General features: G+C 41.8%; 1 protein-coding gene across 1 annotated transcript in view; it reads right to left on the minus strand.

Annotated features, from left to right (window-relative positions):
• The window catches only part of CD2AP (CD2 associated protein), an 89,624-nt gene that overhangs the window by 26,753 nt on the left and 37,226 nt on the right, over window positions 1-25,645 (minus strand). The window contains exons 3-7 of the mRNA XM_055810753.1: window positions 20,873-21,026; window positions 17,147-17,247; window positions 12,569-12,689; window positions 6,131-6,315; window positions 2,401-2,509 (exon numbers count right to left, since the gene is read on the minus strand). Coding sequence (XP_055666728.1) covers window positions 2,401-2,509; window positions 6,131-6,315; window positions 12,569-12,689; window positions 17,147-17,247; window positions 20,873-21,026 — 670 coding nt within the window. The remainder of the gene's footprint in view (window positions 1-2,400; window positions 2,510-6,130; window positions 6,316-12,568; window positions 12,690-17,146; window positions 17,248-20,872; window positions 21,027-25,645) is intronic.

The raw sequence follows: 25,645 nt of genomic DNA on the forward strand, positions 1-25,645 counted from the left end.
TCTCCTCTCCTCCTCTAAGCACCTCTCCCCTCGTCACGTACACCAAGTTCCATAACAGCAAGAAAACCATGAGCCAGAAAGTGGCCCTTTCGCTCTGCTCCAGCTGCCAGGAAAGCTGGAAACAGGGAGCACTGCAGACTGCCAATGTCCCCATATATGCCAGGCTGTGAACCCCAGCAATCAGCACCACCCGAGAAACACAGCCACGTACATTAAGCGTATGTACTATTTGCCATTCTGGCATTTTTTTTTGTAAGCCTGATATTCTGCCAGTAGTTAAGATGAAAAAAATGCCCAGTTTAACTTTCCAGAATTTCTATATCTAAGATGGTGTTTGTAAAACAGTCGATCTGAACTTCAGCAAATATTTTTAATAAAAAGGTATAGAATCACAGAATGGTTTGGGCTGGAAGGGACCTTAAATTTCATGTAGGTCCAACGCCCTGCCATGGGCAGGGACACCTTCCACTAGACCAGGCTGCTGAAAGCCCCATCCAACCTATCCTTCGTAGTTTAAAATTTAATCTTTTTGAAAAACTTGCGATCAACAATACAGTAGCAGGAAACATGGATGTTGTATTCTAACATAATGAGGGGGGAAAGAGGGGTCAAACTGTATTTATTTTATTTTTTAAACAAAATATTTTTACATACTTGCACCAGAGTCCAAAACAAACTTCCCAGAAATAGCAGAGCCACACCAAAAACTAAGCCACACTAGTCTAAACATTTTAGGGATCTCTGTTTATTTGCTAAGGTATTGAACACAGTTTATTTTAAACTTCCTCTCTCAAAATTGAGGAGGATATACATAAACTATAATACTGTCTATATTAAAATAAAACCACTAAGGAACAAACCCAAGTTTTCTTCCAAAAGTTATAAGATGTTTAATTTGTCTCTATAGGTATTATGCACTGATGTCCTCCCACAGCATCTATTACTAGCATATTTCAGTTCCTTTCTGATGTATTCATTTCTCCGGGGAGCTGAGTCTCAGCATAGCTACTAGATTAGTCCAATTTCTATGCTTTTAGCATGAGATGCACCTGAAATTATAAAAAGAGCTAAATATTTAATTCATTATTCAGTACCAAATGTTCAGATTTTTTTAGGCAGAGTCGAGTTAATTTTTATGCAAAGTTCCAGGCAAGTGAAATTTCACAATACTCAGAGCTGCACATTATCTTGCTGGCTCTTACAGAAATAGCACTGGAATGGTTTAACAAGATCGAAAGGTGATCCCAATTTTGATGTTCCGTAAAGATTTTAAAGTTGAAAGTAAGCATCAGCTTCCACTGAAAGCATTGTACACAAACTTTTGATACATGCTTTGCAATAACAAAACTCAAGTATTAACTGCTCTCAAGCCATAACATCAAATACCTCATGACAGTAATCCGCTGTCTGTACACGTTCACGCTATTTACAGCTACTGAATTCAACAAAGCCAAAATACTACTCAAATGGCATGAAAGCCATATATATATATATAATTAGGGCTCTGACTAACAAACCTGCCACTTCAAGTGCCCTGTTGTGCTAGATTACACAGTTCCTGAACACACACAAGAAGTCAGTTGTTTGCTGCAGTATTCTTATTTCTGCAAATTATGCATTCCATATAAAACCCACTTACACCAAAAGAAGGTTTTTCCACATAAAACAAAAATATACTTGAAATTACAATAGAGAAGTAGAAAAAACATCTGCTCTGGAACCAGGTAGAGTGAGCTGTCCACATATCACGTAATTGAAGTTAATTTTTTATATGGAGTTGGCACTCTCACAAGATGTCTTGGGTTGGTTAAAAATATCTCTCTAGATAAAACTATGCAATTTGGTAGTTAAATGAAGTCAGAAATTCTGAAGAGATAATAAAAAAAGAAAAACAAAAAAGCTGTTATAAACAGAATCACAATGTAACTGGATTATCTAGGGAACAGACTTCAACAAAACATAAGCACCAACTTCGAGGCAAGAAACTTTGCACACAGTTATGACAACATACTAGCCACTCAGAAATGAAGTACGGGAACTGTTCGATTGCAATAGATATCCACTATCCCATCTGAACACCAAAAGCTAGGCAGAACGTCAGTCAGTTTGAGCACGTAGGAAATTAATGTAAAGGGACTGCTGCAATAAAACTTCATACCCCAGCCTTATTTTGTTCTGGGAGAAAATGCTACAAACGTTTTTGACTCATTTGCCACAGAAACGCAAGCAAAAACTCCTTTAGACTCTTTCGCATTTGCCTAACTCCTCAAAGGTACACAACACTACAGAAAAAGCCAGTATACACAGAAGTTTAAGATTTTCACACAAAAAAAATTAGACAACCAAGTACTTATCTAGGGAGGCCTACCAAGTAATAGATGTAAATTTCATCATCCTTACCTTTTGGTTTATTTTCTCCTTCTGATTTTATTACTTCTGATGAGTTTTCAGGTTTTGTTGTACTGGGAAAATGAATTAGCTTTGTTCCAGGGGGACAGTTAGGTAATGGCTATATGAACAAAAAAGAATTTTGTTGACAAAAATTCTTTATAAGTTTTATTTTTTATTACGCTACGAAACATACTCAGGTTTTTATTAGCTGAGATGATGCAAATGACCATAACCAAGAGATTCAATGAGCTTTTCCATTAAATACTTCAAATCCTGTAGCTATTTATATTACAGCCACTGCAATTAGAATTTTGTCTACTGATTAAAGACAGAGCACAGCTCTCAAACTGGAAGCAAATCTCAGGACATCACCAGACATACTTTTATAATCTTGTTTCAGCAGTTTCAAGCGTTCTCTTCCATTATCCTGAAAACTGCCTCCTCCAGTGCAGAACTGCAGCAGTTACCGAACAGCTCTGCTGAAAGTAACTCTCTGACCACACTTAGCACTGGAATAAAGCAGGAATATGCAGTAGCCGTACACCACCTCAGCTGAAGAGGCATTCAGGTTTTAACTGTTCAGACAAACGTAAGAGCACATGGAAACTTGTCAAAGCTTCCCTCCACTCTTAAAAATTTGTAAAGAACAGAACAGGTAAGTGTCACTAGAGATATATCCTGAACCAAAAAAAACCAAAAAACAAACCAACCACAGAGGCATTGCAACTAGTAACAAATTTCAGAATTAACATCTAACCAAAATAATTGTTCCAGTATTATTAGCCCCCCCACACACACAGAGGAGATTTACTGAGCTGTCAGGAAGATTCAGACAGCTTCAGCTGCATTCACTTCTTCAGAGGTGAGCTATAAAACATGAACTTACAGTCAGTACTTACCTGAACAGCCCTAACAGAGTTACTGACATGAAAAATCCCATTGCCTTTAGTTACTCTGTTCATTTTCATTTACAGTTAAACTTTGCAGGCTTCTTACGTCAAAGAAACTAGATTTACTCTCCCTAAAAGCAGATGATGCCTGTGGGCTGGTGTTTGGTACCTCTGACATACCATAAAGCCACACTTGGGATGTTCCTGAAGTACATATGCAATTTAACTCACTCCAGAATAATATATGAAGGATGCACTAAAATAACCCACCTATGAGATTAAACAAGTCCAACATGGAAATAGTTCTCTACATTTCCCCCTTCCAAAAGAAGATGCAATTAGAAGTATGAAAGGAAGTTTAGGCAGGAGGGCTATAAATAGCCTGAGCCCAGACAGGATACTAGGACCAGCTGAAACTATCTCCTGAAGGAACATATATAGTCTTAAGCACTTCAGAGACATCAGTGCTCAGCCTTCCTGTGCTGCACAGTCTCGGAATTCCCCAACAGAAAAAAAGTCCCCTCTATTCTAGAGTTTCCTGATGACAACTTCTTTCCTTACTGGCTTAAAGACTGAGAATGGCCTTCCAGCATCCCTCCATCTAACTCCAAAGTGAGTTGAGCACAAATCCAACGAAGCCACCCATTTTCACAAGACCTTCAAGAAAATTATCTCCCTAGGGCTCTCCACGTTGTTCTGCAAATCTGTCCACCTTTGGGATGACTGGCAACAAGCACAAGTGGAACGTTAAGTGCTGAACTCAACTGTTTATTTCATTGCCTTTAAGCTATGCAGAACTATTTTCTCACTTCATTTCCCTTCTTCCTGAGAAACAGCCAACAACAATTTTCCAGACAACCCAACCAACAAAACAGAGCACCAACATATTTTAGTGTTTATAGACAGGCAAACAACACAATTCAAAAACATCTGAGTAGACTTGATTGAACATATTTTAGATAGGCTCTTTATACTCCCAAGTTACAACGTAGAAAGTAGGGAAACATGCTTTTGAACAATCAATCTCATGACAAGACAGCAAATTAAAAGCTAAGGCCTGAAACTCTAGTCTATCAGCATTCACATGAAGATGCAATGATCCCACAAACTCCTACGTCAAGGGACAAAGCCTGGTGACAACCAAGGAAAATCAATGTGCCTTCACAGAATCACAGAATGGCTTGGGTCAGAAGGGACCTTCAAAGACCACTCAGTCTGACACCTTTGCCATGGGCAGTGACATCTTTCACTAAAACCAGGTTGCACAAAGCCACCATCCAACCTGACCTTGAACATTTCCAACAATGGGACATCCACAACTTCTCTGGGCAACCCACTCCAGTGTCTCACCTCCAACACCACCATTAGATTGGACATCACCTTATGTCCAATCTAATTCTGCCCTTTTCAGTTTAAAACTGCTGCCCTTTGTCCTGTCACTACAGACCTCAGTAAAAAGTCTGTCTCCATCTATACACCAAAATGACACATTTAGGTGTCCCCAGAGCCTTCTCTTTCCCAAGCTGAACAACATCCTCCTCAGCAGATAACATTCCCCAAGCCTTAAACAGAAGGCAACAAACTTACAGCTTTTGTCTTCTGAATCATCCAATGTTTTGACTGGACCAGAAACAAAGAGGACACGTACCATGTCTACAGGTGGATGATCACTGCTCTTAGCACTGCTACTGAGAAGAAACACATTCAAGGAAGTCTCTGTCCCTACCCTCTTTCTCAGGGACTCACCCCACCTTTTGCCCTACACCATTACAATTATTCCCATGGCAGAAGAGAAAGGCAAATCTGTCAGCAAAACAGCATTAATGACCATAACTGACAAGACAAAAAATTGAAATTGGACAAAGGTTTTAAAAGCTTTCTTGAATTGTCACCAGAGTAAAAACTGAAACACTGGCTATCTTAGCCGTTTTAAATTTATCAAAAGCTGAAAATCCATATATAAGCTTTTGGTGTAAACAATGTATAAAGTCAAGATAAAGAACGGAGCATCACTGCTGTGCTTCGAAGAGGTAAAAGTGCTCTTAGGTGCAATTCTAAAGCAGTTCCACTACCATTACATTGCCTGCTCTCTCCTAAAGCTTTAAGTCTGATACAGAGAATAAAAGTGCTCCTTTCCCACTCAAAAAAAAAAAAAAAAAAGTAGGGGGGACACCACCAACATGAAAGAGGATGCAAAATTGTAGAAAAGTATTTTTCAGGCTTACACAATCAGCATTTTATGTAGCTCTTTAACCGAAGATATCAACAAAACCAAAAGCTTGATAGCATACACTGAAGGATGTTTACATTGGTAGTGACAGCTGACACCTAAAAGAGCAATCTCAACATCTACCAAAAGTTGGGGGAAAAAAACCAAGCCAAAACCTAAAGAAACCCCCAAATATTCCATGTTTTAAAGGCCAGGTTTAACTTGTACAGGAACACTTAACAGTCTTGTCCAGACTATATACAAAGTCTGTTACAAAGAGAACTACAAAAGGCCTCATATTACAGATGTGTTCGAGAAGTTATGTCTTACACCACACAGCTTTGAAACAATTTTTATATCAGCTTGGTTTTCGCTCATGTTTTAAATACCAAGACATTTGAATAGACCTTTTGGAATCAATGGCAGATATAACGTACTATGAAAGAATTCTGAGGGGGGTTGTCTTGTTTTATAGGCAAGAACCTTATGAGATTATTATGATCTCATTATGGAACAATACTGACAAATTTTAAAATGGTCAGTGTATTCAGCATCTGTAAGGTACTACGTCTTCAGATTCCATGTCTTCTAAATTATTTTTACAGGAAACCCAAAACCAACAATATGAACCACTACAAACCTTATCTTGCTTTTTATCTTCTGATTCATTACTGGACAATCTTGTCTTAAGTTTCACTGAGCCTTCTTTAAAGATATCTCCAAACCCAATACCTCGGATTTTCTTTGGCTGTGCTGGTCCAGATCCAGGTTCACTCCCATTTCCTGGAGAGGCCACAGGTGAGGTAGAACCACTGAAAACAGACTCTGAAAGTGGGGGTGGGGAGGGTGGGTAAGACAAAAAAAAAGAAAAAGTTGTTTTCATCTCTGAAGTTATTTGCTCTTCTGGGGAAAAAAGTGGAAGCAAACCTGTTATGTGCACTGCTCTTGCTAAACATCTTTTCCAGGAATATTATTGTAGCTGTAATGCCTCACATTTGTTCTAGTTGTATATTTAACACAAGACCATTTGAAATTATACCAGTATTGTACTGAATGCTCTAGCAACTAAGTCATTAGACCACTAGTATTTCTGGCTATTTCCATTACCACTCAGGCTCCACAGTCTGTTAACATCAATGTTTTCCATTAGTTTTATAAAACATTGCTTACACATTCTCCGAAGATGTGGTTTCAGTCCAACATTTAAAAGCTTGTCATTTCCACAGCTATAGCTGCTGAAAGCGATAATCAATAAAGGTCCATAATGAATCCTACTATGTTTCAACAGCCACAGGAAAAAACTGCATGTTTCAGTGGTAGACTCATGTCTTTCAAAGCAAAGTGAAATTTTTCTATTGCTCAAAATGCACTATCAAAAGTACCTGAAAAGAGTTTGCAAATTTATTTAAATAGCTTTTTAACCTAACAACGCTTAAAACCCAATTTAAATGAGTTACACACTAAAACTGTATGTAGCCTTCTGAGATTAATCACCGGTAGTTAACACAAGCTGTCATGGCTTAACCCCAGCCAGCAACTAAGCCCCACGCAGCCACTTACTCACTCCCCCGCAGTGGGATGGCAGAGAGAATCTGAAGGGTAAGTGAGAAAACTCATGGATTGAGATAAAAACAGTTTAATAGGGAAAGGAAAAGCCGCGCACACAAGCAAAGCAAACCAAGGAATTCATTCACCACTTCCCATGGGCAGGCAGGTGCTCAGCCATCCCCAGGACAGCAGGGCTCCATCCCGTGTAATGGTGACTTGGGAAGACAAACGCCATCACTCTGAATGTCCCCCCCCTTCCTTCTCCTTCCCCCAGCTTTATATGCTGAGCATAACGTCATATGGTCTGGAATATCCCTTGGGTCAGTTGGGGTCACCTGTCCTGTCTATGTCCCCTCCCAACTTCTTCTGCCCCCCCCCCCCCCCCAGCCTTCTCGCTGCGCTGGTGGGGTGAGGAGCAGAAAAGGCCCTGACTCTGTGCCAGCACTCCTCAGCAATAATGAAAACATCCATGTGCTATCAACACTGTTTTCAGCATAAATCCAAAACATACCCCCACATACTAGCTACTGTGAAGAAAAGTAACTACCCAGTCAAAACCAGCACACAAGTATTTAAGATTCTTTTAAACTTTTTGTCTTAAGGGACAACATTTATACACCCCTAAAATACGTAGTTCAGAGCAGATCTTTAAAGCTCCTACCATCTAAATTAAGATATTTTTTTTGTTTCTGTTTTTTTTTTTTTTTCTTTTTCAATTTACAAGTTAGTCAATCTGTTAAAGGCTACACAGTAGTATTCACAGACAAGTGATCTCCATGTGCAGAATTCCAGGAGACAGTCACATGAAAATAGACAGCTTTTATAAACCAAATTCAAAATAGCCTCCACACCTTTTACCCTTTCACATAAGTTATTTTAAGTGTATGCATGCCTAGGAATTGCAATAAAATCTAAAGCCTCTTCCCTCTACCATAAATGCAAGGATTTTTGATAATACCGTGAAGTTACATGGCTCTTAAACTCAGTTTCTTGTAATTTCTCAACCAAGTTACTCTTAACGTAGCTACACCCCTCTTGGATATCTAATAGGATAGCTAGACATTTTAGAAACATAGAACTATTCAGGTTGGAAAACACCTTTGAGATGATAGAGTCCAACCATTAACCCAGCACTGCCAAGTCCACCACTAAACCATGTCCCTAAACGGCACAGCTACATGTCTTTTAATACCTCAAGGATGGTGATTCCACCATCTCCCAGGGCAGCCTGGTCCAGTGCTTGACAACCCTTGCAGTGAAGACATTTTTACTAATATCCAAACTAAACCTCCCCTGACACAACTTGAGGACATTTCCTCTCATTCTATCACTTGCTACCTTACGCGACCGACCCCCACCTGCCTACAGCCTCCTGTCAGGCAGCTGTAGAGAGCGGCAAGGTCCCCCCTGAGCCTCCTCTTCCCCAGGCTGAACCCCCCCAGGTCCCTCAGCCGCTCCTCATCAGCCCTGTGCCCCAGCCCCTGCCCCAGCCCCCTGCCCGGCTCTGGACACGCTCCAGCCCCTCCACGTCCCCCTGCAGTGAGGGGCCCAAAGCTGAACACAGGGGTCCAGGGGCGGCCTCACCAGTGCCCAGCGCAGGGGGACGGGCACTGCCCTGCTCCTGATGGCCACACTCTTTCGGATACCAGCCAGGATGCTGATGGCCACCTGGGCACACAGCTGGCTCATGCCCAGCCGGCTGCTGACCAGCACCCCCAGGCCCTTTCCCACCAGGCACCTTCCCAGCCCCCTGCCCCCAGCCTGTAGCGCTGCCTGGGGTTGCTGTGACCCAGGGGCAGGACCCGGCACTGAGCCTGGTAGAACCTCGTGCCATTGGCCTCGGCCCATTGGTCCAGCCTGCCCAGATCCCTCTGCAGAGCCTTCCTACATGCAAGCAGATCAACTCCACCACCCCAGCTTGGTGTCATCTGCAAACTGACTGAGGGTACATTCAACCCCTTGTCCAGATTGTTGATTAAGATATTAAACAGCACTGGCCCCAATACTGAGCCCTGGAAAACACCACTTGTGACCAGCCACCACCTGGATGTAATTTCATTTGGTACCACTTTTGGGGCTTGGCCATCCATCCAGCTTTTAACCCAGCATAGGGTGCACCCACCCAAGCCATGAACAGCCAGTCTCTCCAGGACAATGCTGTGGTAAGTGGTGTTAAAGGTTCTATGTCAAACCCTTGCCACAGAATGAGATCAGGTCAGTCACACAGGACCTGCATTTCATAACCCCATGCTGGCTGGGCCTGATCCCTCGATTGTCCTGCATATCCTACGGGATGGCGCTCAGGATGAGCTGCTCCATAACCTTCCCTGGCACCAAGGTCAGGCTGACAGGCCTGTAGTTCCCTGGATCCTCCCCTCCTGCCCTTCTTGTAGATGAGCGTCACATTGTGTAACCTCCAGTCTGCTGGGACCTCTCTGGTTTGCCAGGACAGTTGATAGAAGATGGAGAGCGGCTTGGTGAGCTTTCTCTGCCAGCTCCCTCAGCACCCTCATGTGGATCCCATCCAGCCCCATTGTGTTGTCTTGAGTGCATGTCTCAGTGGAGCAGCAGGTCACTACCTACCTCCTCCCAGACTGTGGGGACTTGCTTCTGCTCCTCTTATCCCTGTCTTCCAGCTCAGGGAGCCGAGTACCCTCAAGGAAGCTGGTCTTACTTTAATTATTAAAGATAGGGGCAAAGAAAGCATTAAGCACCTCAGCCTTTGTAGAAACATTCCCCGCCACACCCAATAAAGGATACAGGTTATCCTTGGCCTTCCTTTTGTTTCTAATGATTTGTAAAAACATCTTTTTTACATCCTTTACAGCAGTGGCCAGCCCGAGTTCTGCTGCGCTTTCACCTCTCCGATCCGCACCCTGCACAGCCTCACAACACCCCTGCGGCCCCCCAGAGCTGCCTGCCCCCTCTGCCAGCGGTGGAAACTCTCCCTTTCCCCGAGTTCCAGCCCAAGCTCCCTGCTCAGCCAGGCCTCCTCCTCCCCCACCGCTCATCTTTGCCTTTCGCCGTTCAGAATTCCTCCCTGAGGAACGCCCGGCCTGCCTGGAGCCCGGGCCCTGCAGGGCTGCCTCCCCAGGGGCTCTGTCACCCGGCCCCTGCACAGGCCAGCGCCGGCCCCCTGGCAGCACAAGGCAGCCGTTCTGCTGAGCCCCCTCCTCACTGCTCTGAGAAATGAAAACTCCTGTCATCCGGCGATCGCTGTGCCACAGACGCCCTCCAACCCCCACATCACCCACCAGTCCGTCCCTGTTTGCCCGTGGCAGGCTCCGTGGGGCATCTCCCCTGGCTGGCTCGCTGACCAGCTGGGTCAGGCAGTTATCCTCCGCCTGCTCCGGGAACCTCCTGGAACGTTCCCTCTTCGCCGTGGTGTATTTCCAGTGGCCATCCGGTAGGTTGAAGTCCCCCACACGAACAAGGGCTAGCTGATGAGCAAAGTCCACGTTGCATGTTTAAAAGAGCACAGCTCAGCGAATGGGGCATTTACCATCTCCCAGGAGCGAGGAGAGAGTGAGCAGATACTTGAGATACTGACTGTGAAAGGTCTGAGCATTAAATATAACCCCTGGGGGTATGAGGGGCTGAAAATCCTAACTTGTTAGTTAGCGACAGAAGACACAATTACTTCAAATTACTGTTCAGTCCGACTGATCTCAGTATTCAGGAGTTAACACCCAAACATACACACCTGTAAATCCATCTCACCAGACTCCAAAGTCAGGGAACTTTACCTCCAAGGACAGCCACTGTGCTATCTGCGACTGATCAAGTCAAAGAACTCATTTTATGCTACTGTAATTATTTCTGCAATTAAAAAAAAAATATCCAAACCAGACACTTCCTGCCTCTGAACAAACTCTTGTTAGAAACAATACTAAACATCTTACAAGTGAGGGTGCACATCACTACAAAGAGAAAAATAAATTTTAAAATCACTTTTTCCCTTTAACATTACATAGCTGTGTTTAACCATCAATTAACTAGCATTAAGATGATGTTCCCAAAGAACACTCACATTCCACACTGTCATATCACAGAAACACAGGATGGTCAGGGTTGGAAGGCACCTCTGAAGATCATCTAGTCCAACCCCCTGCTACAGCAGGATCACAAAGATCAGGTTGCACAGAGTGGCATCCAGGCAGGTTTTGAATGTCTCCAGAGGGGACTCCACAGCCCCTCTGGGCAACCTGTCCCAGAGCTCTGTCACCCTCAGAGGAAAGAAGTTCTTCCTCACATTCAGGTGGAGCTGCCTGTGCTTCAGTCTGTGCCCGTTGCCCCTTGTCCTGTCACTGGGCACCACTGAAAAGAGCCTGGAGACATCCTCTTGGCACTCGCCCTTAAGGTATTTGTAGACATTGAGAAAGTCCCTTCCCAGTCTTCTCCTCTCCAGGCTAAACATACCCAGCTCTGTAAGCCTTTCCTCATCAGGGAGATGCTCCAGTCCCCTCATCATCTCTGCAGACCTCCACTGGACCCTCTCCAGTAGTTCCCTCTCTCTCTTGAACCAGGGAGCCCAGCACTGGACACAGTACTCCAGACCCAGCCTCACCAGGGCAGAGTAGAATGGGGGGACATCTTCACTCGACCTGCTGGCCATGCTCCTCCTCATGCCCCGCAGGATCCCATGGGCTTGCTGGCCACCAGGGCACACTGCTGGCCCATGGGCAACTTGCTGCCCACCAGCACTCCCAGGTCCTTGGCAGAGCTGGAGCTGCCCCCCAGCAGGTCAGTCCCAGCCTGTGCTGGTGTGTGGGGCTGTCCCTCCCCAGGGGCAGGACCCTGCACTTGCCTAAGCTTAAATCCTCTGCCTGCACAATCCAAGTCCTCAGCCTTCAAACAGGCGTTCACAGAGAGAATGCCTCTAAAGTGCAAAGGAATTCTAAAGTTTCAAAGGAACTAAGTAATTTCCTGTAACGTACACACATGCCTGGCACCACTCGGCACTCGGCTACTGCTTCTGCCCAAGCTGTACACTCATAGCCACAAAGGATGGCTAAATGTAAATACTGCCTTAATTTTATTGCTAGATTAAAACATAATAAAGAACCGGGGTCCCCTTCCCAGAATTCATTTTAAGTTGAGGCTCTCTGTACTGTTTTGGTTAAATTCAAAAGTTTTATTTATCAGTTTACATGGTTAAACACTTCAGTTTTCCACATTAGGGAATGCATGTCTGCGAGAATAAGATGAAAAAGCTATTAAAACAGAAGAATAATTTTACATCCAATACTTTAAAAACCTCAGCTCTGTATATGATAAAATTTCTAGTGCTACAATGCAGAACACACATTTGTAAGATCAAGACCTTGATTGTAATCTTACTAAAAGGGTATTGGGAGCAAGACAGGTATTTCTATACTCAGTATTTTCTAAAATGAAATTAAATACCATCCTAAGGAAGCTCATAGCTCACATTCTTTAGAGCTTTTGTTGTACTAAAACCATAATACTCCAAGATGCATGCAAGATCTAAAATGACTTTGCTAAGGGTTTACAACAAACAGAATACCACCTGTGTCATCCAGAGTGTCCTGTGTTTCTCCATCATCCGTCAATTCCAATTCTTTCACAAAGTTTGAAGGAAACAACCCTGCTTTGCCATTTAGTATTCCACTCCACCAGCCTTCTTCTACCTGTACAGAAATATTTTGCACATTACCAATAAAGCAAAAGGAAATTCCTATTAATTCCATCCATACTTCACTTATAAAACTCTACGAACAACATTGGGAAAGTTCAAAAGACCATGATTTCTCTATAAAGAAACCTACCAAAGATGTACAAACAGTAGGCAAAAAGAAGAGCAAAAAAATAATATACTGCCACTTCTGTCACTACAGTAGTGATCCTGAAACATGTGACTAGCCCCAGGCCAATTAATCCAGAACAGCAGCAAAATGTTCATCAACTTCCTCAAGGTAAGACAGTATAACAGTTGTTACATATCTTACAGAAGAAAAAAAAAAATAAATTACACTGTTCATGAAATAATGATCAACTTTTAGCCTGGCTTTCGAAGGAAATTTTTATGTATTCTTGCTGATCATCTGTCTTTCCCTCTGTCTTGTCCACTTTCCACCAGTCCTACTCCCTGCCCTCCTATCTATTGAACAATCTCTAACAATTTTGGTCAAAAGACTCAAGTTTCTACAGACAATTTTTAGAGATAATGTTGGGTAGAACACAGAAAAGTCCTTAAGAATATCACAGAGTAACAGAAAACTAAGCTGTCCATTCCTTCTGGCAGGAGACAACTGGCTAAACAGCATCTGCCTAGCTCTAGATGTGTCAGAAGTACAGATACTTTCCCATCAGGGCTGTCCTGCCAACAAAGGTAGACGAGACACACGAGGATTTTGTGGTGGCACACAGCAGTCCTAAGGACAGAAGTCTGTTGGATGCCAAATTTTGTTGGCTTTGCTATTCACAAAACAACTCATTTTTGCACTGGAAATAAACCTGTTCAGTAATTAGGGAACAATGATGACTCTAATGTTATGTTCTTGGATCCCTGGTGTGTTATTTACACTGCAATACTCCAAAATTTAATGGAACATTTACCAGGGGTACCCCATGGTCCAAAGCAGAACAAGCCAAAGGTGGGCATGCATAGGTGACAGTGTAAAACAATACCAGAAGACTCAGTAAGAATTGTGCTCTTCAAATTTATCAACAATTTTCAAAATGTCTTAAGTCAAATGTATTTGCCTAATGAGCACTATTTTAAAAATATAATTAAGATGAGATATTTTGAAAATTTAATTGTTCTGTTTTGTGGCTGGAAAGCTGTTTTTAGATATGAAAAGCAAAGCAACAGGGGGGTGGGGAAGCAGTTGTTTACATTTTCTTTTTTTAGCCTTGTTTTCTAGGTCACTATGCCTGACACACAGGGATAGTTCTTAAACACTAGCATACCTTCAGGCAAGCAGAACCTGGCAGCTAGAGAGACAGACAGGCAACGAAAAGAGCACTGTTATTTTTAAAGACATCCTGGTGCTCAAATATAGCTTTGCTGTGGATGGTTCAAATTCAGAGTCTGGTCCTCTGAATTTAAGCACAGATTACTGACAAGTCCTCTCCAGGCTCCACAGCCTCATGCTTTACACAACGCATTACAAAAAACTAAAATTAAAATTACTTGACTCACCCATACAACACCCAAGAGCCATGAGAAAGGGACTTTTAATGTTTATGACACAGAAAGTGACTCGAGAATCCAATTTATTCTTCTGCCAAGAAATAAGGTCAGCAAAGCGCTTTAGAGACTTGCAAGGCAATGCGATGCCACGTCACGTCAGAGACAGACAGGAATTAAACAAAATTCTTGAGCACACTTACTTCAACCTCCTCACTACGCGGTCTTTAGAAAAAAAAATTACTATATACAAACTATATTACCAGAAATGGTATCATTAATCAACATTAAAAAAAAAAAGGTTTAAAAAGTTCTACGCACTTTGTTGGATAGCGTCTGTGCATGTCTGGGCACTAGCAACACAGAGGACAATTTCACAAGCCTTATCTTCCATTTCCAAAATCTTACACCATGATACAATTTCCACAAGAGGGAGTTACAGCTTTTACACACATCAGTGCTTTTTCCGAGTGTGAATTCCATCAACTTATTTCTATAAGACGATGAAAACAGACTTCAAAACAAAGGGGGGGAGGTCCGAAACAAGCACTCCGATTTTTTGATTTTTTTTTAATAAAAAATCCACTAAATTGAGTCATATGAATTTCAATTATGCTTGATAACACAGCATGCAAATACTACAAATATAATACTACAAAAATAAATCTGCTATTTAGTGCTGCAGCTGACAGGAGTGGAAGGAAGATAAAGAAGAAACAGAAGTTATACAGCAGTGATACAATTATCACATACATTCTGTGCATGTATTTTGCATGCAAAACCCACATGTTCTGTAAACAAAAAACCTTGCAGATTCAGCCAGCACATAGCACAAGGGCCTTCTTCCCTAAAAGCTACTTCTGATCCTTGTAGCCTGCTCTTTTCAGTATTATCCATTTAATTCCTGAACCATCTGCCTCCACCTTTGATTTCACAATCAGTAGTGTCAGTTGTAACTAGTCAATTAATAAAAACAGTTACAAAGGCTAAATTACTTAATTGTTCTCAGGTAAGTCCCCTTGTGAGGCTGATTTTACCTTATTTTCCCCACAAAAAAAGTAACCAAATGATATTTCGTTGACGTAACAGTAATGCACTATCTGCATATATATAAATAGCATCTTTTATACATAAATGGAAGCGAACCATCTCACAATAATGGTAACAAGTTACCTAAGAAAAGTTATCCCAGCATACTGCACAACCAATGGATGGCATTTTCTACCATTCTTCACACGCATTTCTGGTCCATCAGTACAGTTTAGTGAAGCAAAGCCTACACCTGTCAGGTCTACTCTATGCCACCATAAAAACAGTGTGCAAACAGCTCTATGAGCATAGTTAGCTGCAATATTTTTCTACTGGTAGCATTTGCCTAAAAATTTCATTAATAGTTTTTCTCAGAAGTAGCAAAGGCTGTGTACTACAAACACGTATTTTCAAATCATTAGGAAGGGAAGAAGTATGGGGACTGACCAAATAAAAATTGAAAGAAAAAAAAAAAAATAATCCATGTTTCCTTAAGAAACCAGATGAGGAAATGCTTTGATCTTTTTATTCTGTTTGGGTACTTGGTCATCTCTGATACATCACACTGAACATCCCTCCCAAAATAATTCCAGATGTTGACACGTGCAACCTGAAACAGCAGCTTCCGCAACAGTTTACTGCACTGCTATCTCTTGTAAATGCTCACTTGGACCATTCAAAGTCATGACTGCTGTGTACAGGCACCATCCACAAATTAAACTGGTGAGGTTCTCCAGGAACACTCCTTTACAAAACACCCACACACAATGGTATTTATGAAACTATGATTTTAGTGAGCAGGTTTTACAACTCACTTTCTCTTGTTTATAAGGAGATAACAAATTCTAGAAGTCATTGGTTTAAATGCATTTAAAGGAGTAACTTCTTCCTTGCTAGAAGACTGGACAAGTCCTCCCTGGCAACTGGCAGGATCCTGGAGAGTTAGGACTCTCTTCAGAAGAGAGCATACATGTGAAAAACACAATCTCGTAAAACTACTTAAAAGCACCACCAGACACATGGCTACAAAGAAAGGTTCAGTCTTTTCCTTCCTCAGACCCTCAGGGAGACAGTAAGAAGAGATGGCACCAGTGAAGGTCAGAGCATGCCATGCAGAAGTTTTCCACCTAGTTCTGACGAGGTTCCTCCTACTATGGCTCTGATCTTTTCTGCAGGCTCCCTGACAGTTTTTGCTCTTGTAAGAGAAGCTCTTCCCACATATTCAAGCCTCTCACAACAGAAGTTGCCATTGAATGGAACAGACACTAAGGAAGCACATAGGCAGGAAAAGATAAGAAACTCCCACTCAAATACACAGGGCCATTGCCATCAAAGTCTGAACATCAAGACATATCTTTAACTATTTCTTACCCAGTGGGAAATGAAGGCAATAACACATTGAGTTCATCTCTATGCTCCATATTTTTGCGCAAGTGGGTTGAAGTGTATTGTACTACAGGTACAGGCCTCTGTGCTGAATACTGTTACTATTAGCTCAAGCTTCAATGAATTTCAAAAAAGCATGAAACTGGAAAATCAGGTCAAATAACATTTTTCACCTAAACAAGTTAGGAGTATGTGTGCTTAAAGGCAACCAGTCAAACAGTTTTAGTATAAGCATCTAAAAACACAGATCACAGACTGGGCCAAAGAACTGTAGAAGTATTTCAAAAAAGGAATCTGTGTAACAAATCACAATTTACAGCTGCGATGATCAAATACTTCCCCTAAACATCTAGCATTCATTGGTTTAGGATTGGATCCTAAGAGAAGAACTCCTAAACTACTTGCTTTAGCTTCAAAAACACTACTTCCCCATGCTATTTTTCAAACATCCTTGCAACTCAGTAATCAGTCAACCCCCCCCCCCCCCCCCCCCCCCCCAAACATTTGACTTTTGGCCACATAGCGTGACAATCAGCTCACCTCTTCATGGATGTCGATCACATCCCCCAGCTTGAGTTCCAGCTCATCCGCATTCTGCGGGGTGTATTCAAAGAGCACTTTACACTGCCGCTTCTTGGACCCTGATTCAAGGGAAATGGTGAAAGTAAGAACACTTGCAAAGGAAAACTATTTTTTCCTAAATTCAGCTCCTGATGATCAAACCTGATTAGAAGATCCACAAACCATTCCAAAAAGCTATGTAGCTTTTGCTGCTGGTTTTTCAGTTTGCTTATGTCACTTTAGGCTAACGAGCCGTATCTTAGAGCTTGAAAACCATCAAGCTTCACAGACTGCAATTACAAACAAACATACACTGCCAATTACCAACATCCTATTAAAAAAAAACAAACACGTTGACACAAGCAAGTCAGATAAATCCCCTTACAATGATTTTTCAGGCTATTTCCTGACCAAAGTCTGCAGGAATGACAACAGCTGCCAACTGCAGTGTTAGCACCTGCTTGGAAGAAAACATGCAAGTTTGAGCCTCCAGTCTTTAAGTAATCCTGAAAGAAGTAACATGTTCTGTTCTGCACAACACTGAAGCGCCGATAGCCTTTCTGTCCTCTAACAAAGACCTTACTAACTACAGGTCTGAGGTAATGCTAACATTTTCTCAGCTCGTATTTCAAAATCCAAACTCATTTTTTATCTGTGAATTCAAGAAAACTCCCTTTTCTCCATGCCGGTATGAAGTAGAGAAATTCAACCTAAGCTTCAATTCAGTGTCTGACACAGGTAAAATTAAAGTGCAGTCTTTAGATGTTTGCCACATACCATTAAAGCTTTGCAGGCATTAAAAAGACAAACTCGAGAGGGGAGCCCCTCCAGGCAGTGAGGTATGAACTTATGGTTGCCCAATTACTCTGCACGTATCCTGGAGGGATGTTTCTGCTCTACCCAGAGACTTCAGACACTTCTCCTTCAAAGAAGAGGCCATGTCTTCAGTCTTTTTCCACAACAGAGCACCAGCACACTTTTGAAGGCAACTGCCATCCTGAGCTATGACCCACAGATGTTCCCCATCCTCCTCAAAAACAATCTGCCACAGTTTAAGTGAAAATGTGAATCAAAAGCTTGAAGTGGTAAAGCTCAAGATAGTAGGAACTGTATATATAATTTCCACACTCTCTTGTACTGTGCAATGCTTCCTCACTCAAGCTGCAGCAATTAAGATTAACTGGGTGAAAACATTTCGAAACACAGATACTGCCTCCAAGATTGATTCTTGTTGTATTATAGCAACGTTGAAAGTCCAAAGTCAGATGTTTAGAAGGCTGCCACACCCAGCGTCCTCAGTACAAAACACGCCAGGCATCTGAGTAATAGTCAGCATCTACAATTTCTGAGAGGGCTCACCAAATCAAGAATTTTCTACTTGCTGGTATATGGCCTGTGCTTAATAAGAGGCATGAAATATATCAGCCAAAAGTATGAAGCTCTATGGGTTATTTTTAACAACATGCAATTGCCCACATAATATACCCTTCTTTTAACTCCACTGAAACTCCTACACCAGCCAAGAGGGATTGTTAACTTAACAGTAATTGGAATAAACAGTTCACTGGCCTTTACTACCTCCTACAGCACTTTCAACACTCTTCCTTTGTATGAGATTAACTGATATCAAAAAAAGACAAATTAAAAGTCATGGTCATTTGGTATAAATCTGATCTCAGCATTCCTTTTTGTATTGTAATTCCATCTAAATGGGGAAGAGGGGGAGAAGAAAAACCTGCAGATGCATTTCACATCCAGAACTCACTCTCATCTGAAGTCTGTTTTCAGTGGTGCCCGATTTAGAAAGTACTGCCTGCCAGTTTTGAAAATCCCTAGATTAAGCTAGAAACTAATGAATCCACTCAGAAAACACTCCAGCCTCACTGCAGCCCCCAGGCAATTCCAAACAGCTTGTCCAGCTTCAGGTTTTATTTGTTTTGTACAGGGTAAAACAAATGTATCCGTTGTTGCCTTGATTTAGCTCACCTTCTGTATTTTCCTTTTCCTGAATAAAGGCAGCCATCTAACGGATAGGAATACTGCCTGCAGCTTATTACCCATCTGATATAAAATACCTGAATACAGTGAAAGCTACTCATGAGAATAACACAAGGGACTTCCCCAGGCAGATACAACCTACCTCACTGCACATTGGAAACTTACTCTTAAAGCAGCTTAACTTTGTTTTCAACATTGTAAACCTCATTTTACCAGGTTAGGAACTAGAAAAGGAAAGACAACTAAGCCCTGAAAACCTTTTGAAGACAGTAAGCGATTGCCCAGGCACAGAGCAAACAGGATCTGCAGGAGATGTTTAAAGAGTCTTCCAGGAAAGAGGGAACAGAAAGTAAAATGGAAATGCAGAAATGCCAAATGAACAGGTGTGTGCTTAAAGGAAGGTGCCCGAACACCATTTTCTACTAGGAGGATAAGACTAGCCAGAGACCAAGCTGTACCTACTACCCTGGTCACAGCCACCAGTATGAGGACAATGCATGCTGAATATGGGAATGTTCCAGGGTTAGGGAGACCACAGTAAGTAGCCAACACCTGAACTGATATCAGATCATATGCACAGAATCACAGAATCCTAGAATATCTCAAGTTGGAAGGACCCACAAGGATCATGCTGATTCTCTTTCAGAGTCTGGCTGCTCTAATCTAGGAACAGCATTAATTTTTAATGATACATTTTCAAAAGCCTGCTGATGCAAACATCCAACAGGCACCTACATGCTGTTGCCAATATGCATATAAAATACAGATTAGATTCACTAAAAAATTATTTTGAAGGTAACATCCTTAGTTGCCTAGAGGAAGGTTCCAACAAATTCCTAAGTCTGGTGGTCCCATTTCAGGGCTTTAGAAGATGACTAGCGGCTCTTCTTTTATGGGCAAAACCACAAAGCATAAACATACTAGAAACAGTAAGTTCTGACTTCTTTCTTTTTAAAAAAGCAAGCTTAAATCATAAATATAAGTGCCTGCAATCCCTTATAAGAGAGAAGCAGCCAGATTAGAGCAACATCTCTTACAAGACTGAGGTGTCGAAATACCAATCACAAGTCAGTTTTCTAGATGCAGGCAATGCTCAGTTTTCTGCTTTAGTTTTAGTCAGCTTGATTTAAACGCTGGCATTAAAACATAAAAACCACAGATATGGAGGCACCAAGTCTGTGCTCCCGACCATCCTGGGGGCTGCAGTTACAACCAAAGACCACTACTTTGTCTTAGGCACCACCAGCTCTACCTTATTTCACACTAGAAGCAAGCCTACCAAACAAGAGGAACTTGAACTATGGAGTGTTTCCTTGTCAAAGTCCTGAATTTGTAGCAAACACATTTAAAAGAAGTGACCACAGGAAGATTTTTTATCATCATGAACAGGCCTGCGGTTCACATTCAGGTATGTGACAATACAAGCAGAGCTCACGTGAAGTTACAGAGCAACTCTCTATAATCTGGAAGGGGGCTAAATCCTGTTCCCAGGAAAATCGATCCCTATTGCTGCTGTTAAGAACTGCATTTAAGCTTTCTGTCCATGCATACAGGAACAGAATTTGGCTGAGAATCAAAGTTCTTCCTCCTATGTCTCTAGTTTTCGGTCCAACCTGAAAACTAAGTCAGACATTAAATAATTCATGTTCATTAAAACAATGCACGTCAGCAGCTTATGCAATTGAAGGAATTGGAAAGACTACATACTCTTCTTGAAGCTTTTGGATGGGGGGTGAGGCTGAAATCCTCCTGCTGGAAGCCCATAGTTGCTCATACGCTGCACAAGGCTGGCTACATTGCCAGATTTCTCCCTCCTGACTGGTACGGCATCATCCTTTGGCTCTACATCCTTCTTAACTTCCTGAAACAAGAGATTTAGAAGACCAAGTGAATTACTCAAGAGGTCAGTGCTTTTACACAGGCAGATTTATGCAGACTAATGGATTTCAGGTACGTACCATTTGGTGTATAATGACGTACTATACTCAAAAATCATGGCATCCTACAACCAAACATACTAAAGGCCTTAATAAACTTGACCCTTCCATACAATTGTGTTAGTAAACAGGTAAGCTGATGCGCTGAGAAAATTCAGAAACAGGAGCAGTATTTTAGCCATCTACTCCAACCCTAAGAAAAATCGCTTTAGAGCCCAGAAGTCCCATATTACAACTTGTAATTAACAGCTCACATTTGAAAATATTTTTAAATCCAAAAACATTACTTCAATGACAGACCTATAGGGTAGGGCACTAAATATTTTCATACGTAAAACTGTATTAGGTGATCATCTCTGCCTCTGAAAGCTCCAAAGGTTGTTTAGCAAAAGACGCAAAAGTACTGCTGAAAGACCAGTGGAAAAGAAAGTGAGATACAAGAAACAAGAGTGGGAAAAGTGAGGGCAAAGGTGTAGGAGGAAAAGTAACAAAGACATTTTTCTGATCATTGTCTCCCACCTTCCAGTCTTTCTAAAATAAGGTGTTAACATTGGAATTGAATGTACCAATCAAGACTAAAAAGCCTATAAACAAGAAAGCATCAGCTTTTGACAGAAGAGACCATGTGTGCAGCAGTCACTCTACTGCATCAGCTCCTTAATAGAGATTCCACCGGAGAACAGACACTCTGAAAGAAGGAAATAGTCACTTTGCACAAGAAGAAACCCATTAAGTCAGATCAATGGTCCATCTAGTGCAGAACACAGCTCTGAGCAGCTGCAATCCCAGACACTCTCTAGAGAGCTACCCTGCAACCCAGATTCTCCAGATTCCCAGAGCACCCGTAAGGGTTTCCTATCAGGGAGATACACCCCCTCCACTCTTCCCTTCAGGTCTGCGGATGAAGCTGTCTAATCCCTTTCTGCATCCACGGTCCCCTCTGCCTCCACAGTCTCCTTGCGGATAGACACAAGATAATCGCTCTCTGCTCTGTGAAGAAGCTCCCCTCTATCATCTAAAGCAGATGACACCTTATTAATCCCAGTGTGTGCTCCCCACCACTGCATTTATTTTATCACTACCTCCACAGCTGTGTAAACTGTGATTGTGTCTCCCCTTGGCTTTATCCTCTCAAATGAGGAGTCCCAGCCTTGTCAGCACCCCATCTCACCAGGCAGCTGTTCTACCCCCTGACCATCTCTAGCCACCTGTCCCCATCCTGGTCTCAGTGGATCTGAGGACACCTGCCATCCTGCCAGTGTTTGGGGGTGCTACTGCACCTGGAGCTGAGGAGTTTGGAGAACTGAAAGAGACAATACCAGATATTCATGTGCTGATGCTCAGCTCGCAACAGGCAGTTCCATGTAGGCATAAGGATTAAGTTTTCTTACACACACTACTTGGCATTTACTTACCTTGCTTAGCTCACTGCCATCAGCATGACATTGAACTATCTAAGAATTTAAGAGCACTCACAAAATGGGAGCATCTGCTGTTAAATCCCCTCTCCAGATGACTGGAGATGCTGAACAAAGCCAGGGTCACAACCAGCTCCTGGGGCATCCCATCACCAGCTCTCCTCTACCCTGACAAGTCACTGCTAAGTCCTTAGCTTCTTATTCTTTAAGCATCTTCGAAACCATAAAATATTTTTCCGTTTAGTCTCATAGCAACTTCATTCTTGCAGTAACTTGATGGAGAACTTCATCAAAAACTTTCTGAAAACCCAAGTGTGTTACATTCATTGAATCTCATGCACCTGCATGAGCTTAGCAAGACCCTCAAAGCTGTCTGCTTTCCTACCACTGCAGCATTACAATGTCTTGAGCAATGCAAACACCCATAAGTACCTGGCATAAGTACTTTTTGTGATCAACTTCAGAACAATTCTTGCATCCACCAGCAGCAGCCACTGGTTCACAAGTCCACTAGTTACTGCAGCTGTAGCTGCAATAAGTATGTAATATTTGAAAACAAGATTGGCAATGAATACATGTACGCTTACTAACATCATGTGAACTCTTAAACATGAGCTTTAAGGCAACAAAACCCATGCATTGATGAAACACCAAAAATACAAGAAACATTTCACCAGGACCTATCTAGCGCTTTCTGGAACATTAAACCCCAGGTTCCTTAGTGCAGCTGTCCAGCTGGAAAATTCAGCAGGTTTGGTAATCTACTGATGCTTTCAAACACACTACAAACCTCAAGTCAAACAGTCCAAAGTACCTTCCTATTTCCCAAAAGGAGCAGAGCAAGTAGAACAAACAAGACTACAGACAGCACAAATTTTCCTCCCACTTATCTACATTAAGCAAAGAGGCTTTTCAGAAAACAGGTGAGTAGTTCCTGCTGTTAACTAGTCTTCATCCTCAGGGACTTCTGCCCTGCAGATCTTAGCGCTGCTGAGATCCCATCTTCCAAGTAAAAAAAAAACCAAACCAAAACAAAACAAAAAAAACCCCCAAACACCAACCAAAAACCCCAAACCTCCACAATAACAGGGCATCATGTCTATCTCCCATTTCAGTAGGTATTTCAAAGACTCTGTCAGTCTTATGGTTGGTTTTTTTGGCTAATTACTTCCAAGTCTGATAAACCATAAGGAATTAAATTTGACTACGGTTGAAAAATTTGCCACCTCCAAAACACCTTTCTGACTGCATTACTGATAAGGCCATTCTGCTCAGTTGAAAAACAACGGTGCTTGAAAACTTGCCTAGAGCAGTTATATCCCTGGGTTTTTAAAACTCTTTATCTTTCACTATGCAATTTATACAGCCTCCAAAAGCTTCCAGCTGCCCCAGGAATTATTGCTTCCCCATTTAATTTATTTCTCAATCATAATGCTTTCTGGTGCGGAGTCAGCTCCAGGCTCCTCCCCCAGGTCTGTATTTCACACAAGGCTTCAGAAGCAGCTGCTTCAATAACATTGGGAAAACCACAGAGATGCAAAAGGGAAATGGGGAAGACATACACAGGCAGTTGGGTCAAAAACGTAACACCTCCCTCTTCTGGGGGGGGGGTGTGTGTGTTTTGTTTTTTGGTTTTTTTTTTTTTAATTTATTAGAAGAAAAACAAAACAACAAAAAAAAAAAACCCACACACACCACTTCCAAATGCTAGAACACATTGTAAGGTAAGCATCACCTGTATCAATAATTTGAAGTAAACAGACAATACACTTTTCAGTCCAGCAGTAATGTAAAAGGCAGCAAATAATTGATAGCTTACAAACAGGAAATTATCCGAGACAAAAGCAGTGACCACCACAAAAGAGCAAATACCCAAAAAGGAAACAAGGAATGCTTGAGCGACTTCTTTGCCAGGCTTCAGTCAGTACTTGAAGTGGTGATAGTAAGGAAATACTCAAAAAGTCTAACTCAAGACTAGCAATAGCAAATTTTAACAGAAAGTACAGTGGAATTAGACTTATAAAAATAAGATCTGAAATAATTCCATGAGCAAACATTATGTGAAGAAAATCTTGCAGTCATATTCAAAGGCTGAAGATTTATTGATGAAGAATTTCATCAGCAGAAACCAGGAAGAGTAACTGGACACTAGGACAGACTGGTACCACCAGACCTTCCTAATACAGCTAAGATATTAAAGCTGAACACTTCACAGTTAAGAGAAATTTTCCTAACCTAAGGCATACAAAAGGAAAGAGGATGCAAAGAAAAGATCAAGGTGACTACGGGATAAAACCAGGAGCAGAGAGTGCAAATCAATCAGATTTACAGTGAACAGACATGAGTAACGGACTGATACCAGCCGTGTTTAAATCAGTCAACAGCAACATTTTACTTCATGTATCAGAAAGCACGCTGTGACCATAGCATGACGTGAAGCTGTTCTGCAACAAGCAGAGGAAAAATAACCACAGAAGAGTCTACTGCTACAGCAACTAGTGATAAATCTAATTTTGACAAAAAAATACAGAAGAAGGGGTTAGATAAATCTTGACAAATTTTGACAGAAAACTACAGGAGGAGGCATGGATAAGCCAGCAACTGCTTTTCCCATATTTAACCTACTACCCTTTAGAACATCCTTGTAAAGCAAGCACTATTGGGTGGGTGGGGATTTTTTCCTTCTTGTTAAAAGAGGAACTGCAGCATTAATTATCCTTCTTCAGGGCATTAAAAAACACATTAAAACCAAACCAAGTTAAAGCAAATTCAGGAATCTCTGGTCTCCACAACCACATATGTTCCACTACATTGTAAACCTGTATTTCACATCAGCCTGCTAACAGTAGGAAGCTGCTCTAAGATTCATTTTCAAAAGCACGCATCAGGATACTCTGACATATGCATCCATCACCACCACCGGCAATTCCACCTTCAGCATCATCATTACAACTCTCTGAACTTTTGGATGCGTTAAGATTTTACAAATTTCCAAGCAAAATACAGATCGGTTTGAATCTCTGAAAATTTCCACTAATCAATGCAAACATTAATGCATGCCCCGTTAATAACATTAATAAGAGTCCGCAATTAATGTTAAATGTTAATAAGAATCTGCAATTCTT

Source organism: Falco peregrinus, chromosome 7 (assembly GCF_023634155.1).
Source record: "Falco peregrinus isolate bFalPer1 chromosome 7, bFalPer1.pri, whole genome shotgun sequence".
Lineage (NCBI taxonomy): Eukaryota > Metazoa > Chordata > Aves > Falconiformes > Falconidae > Falco > Falco peregrinus.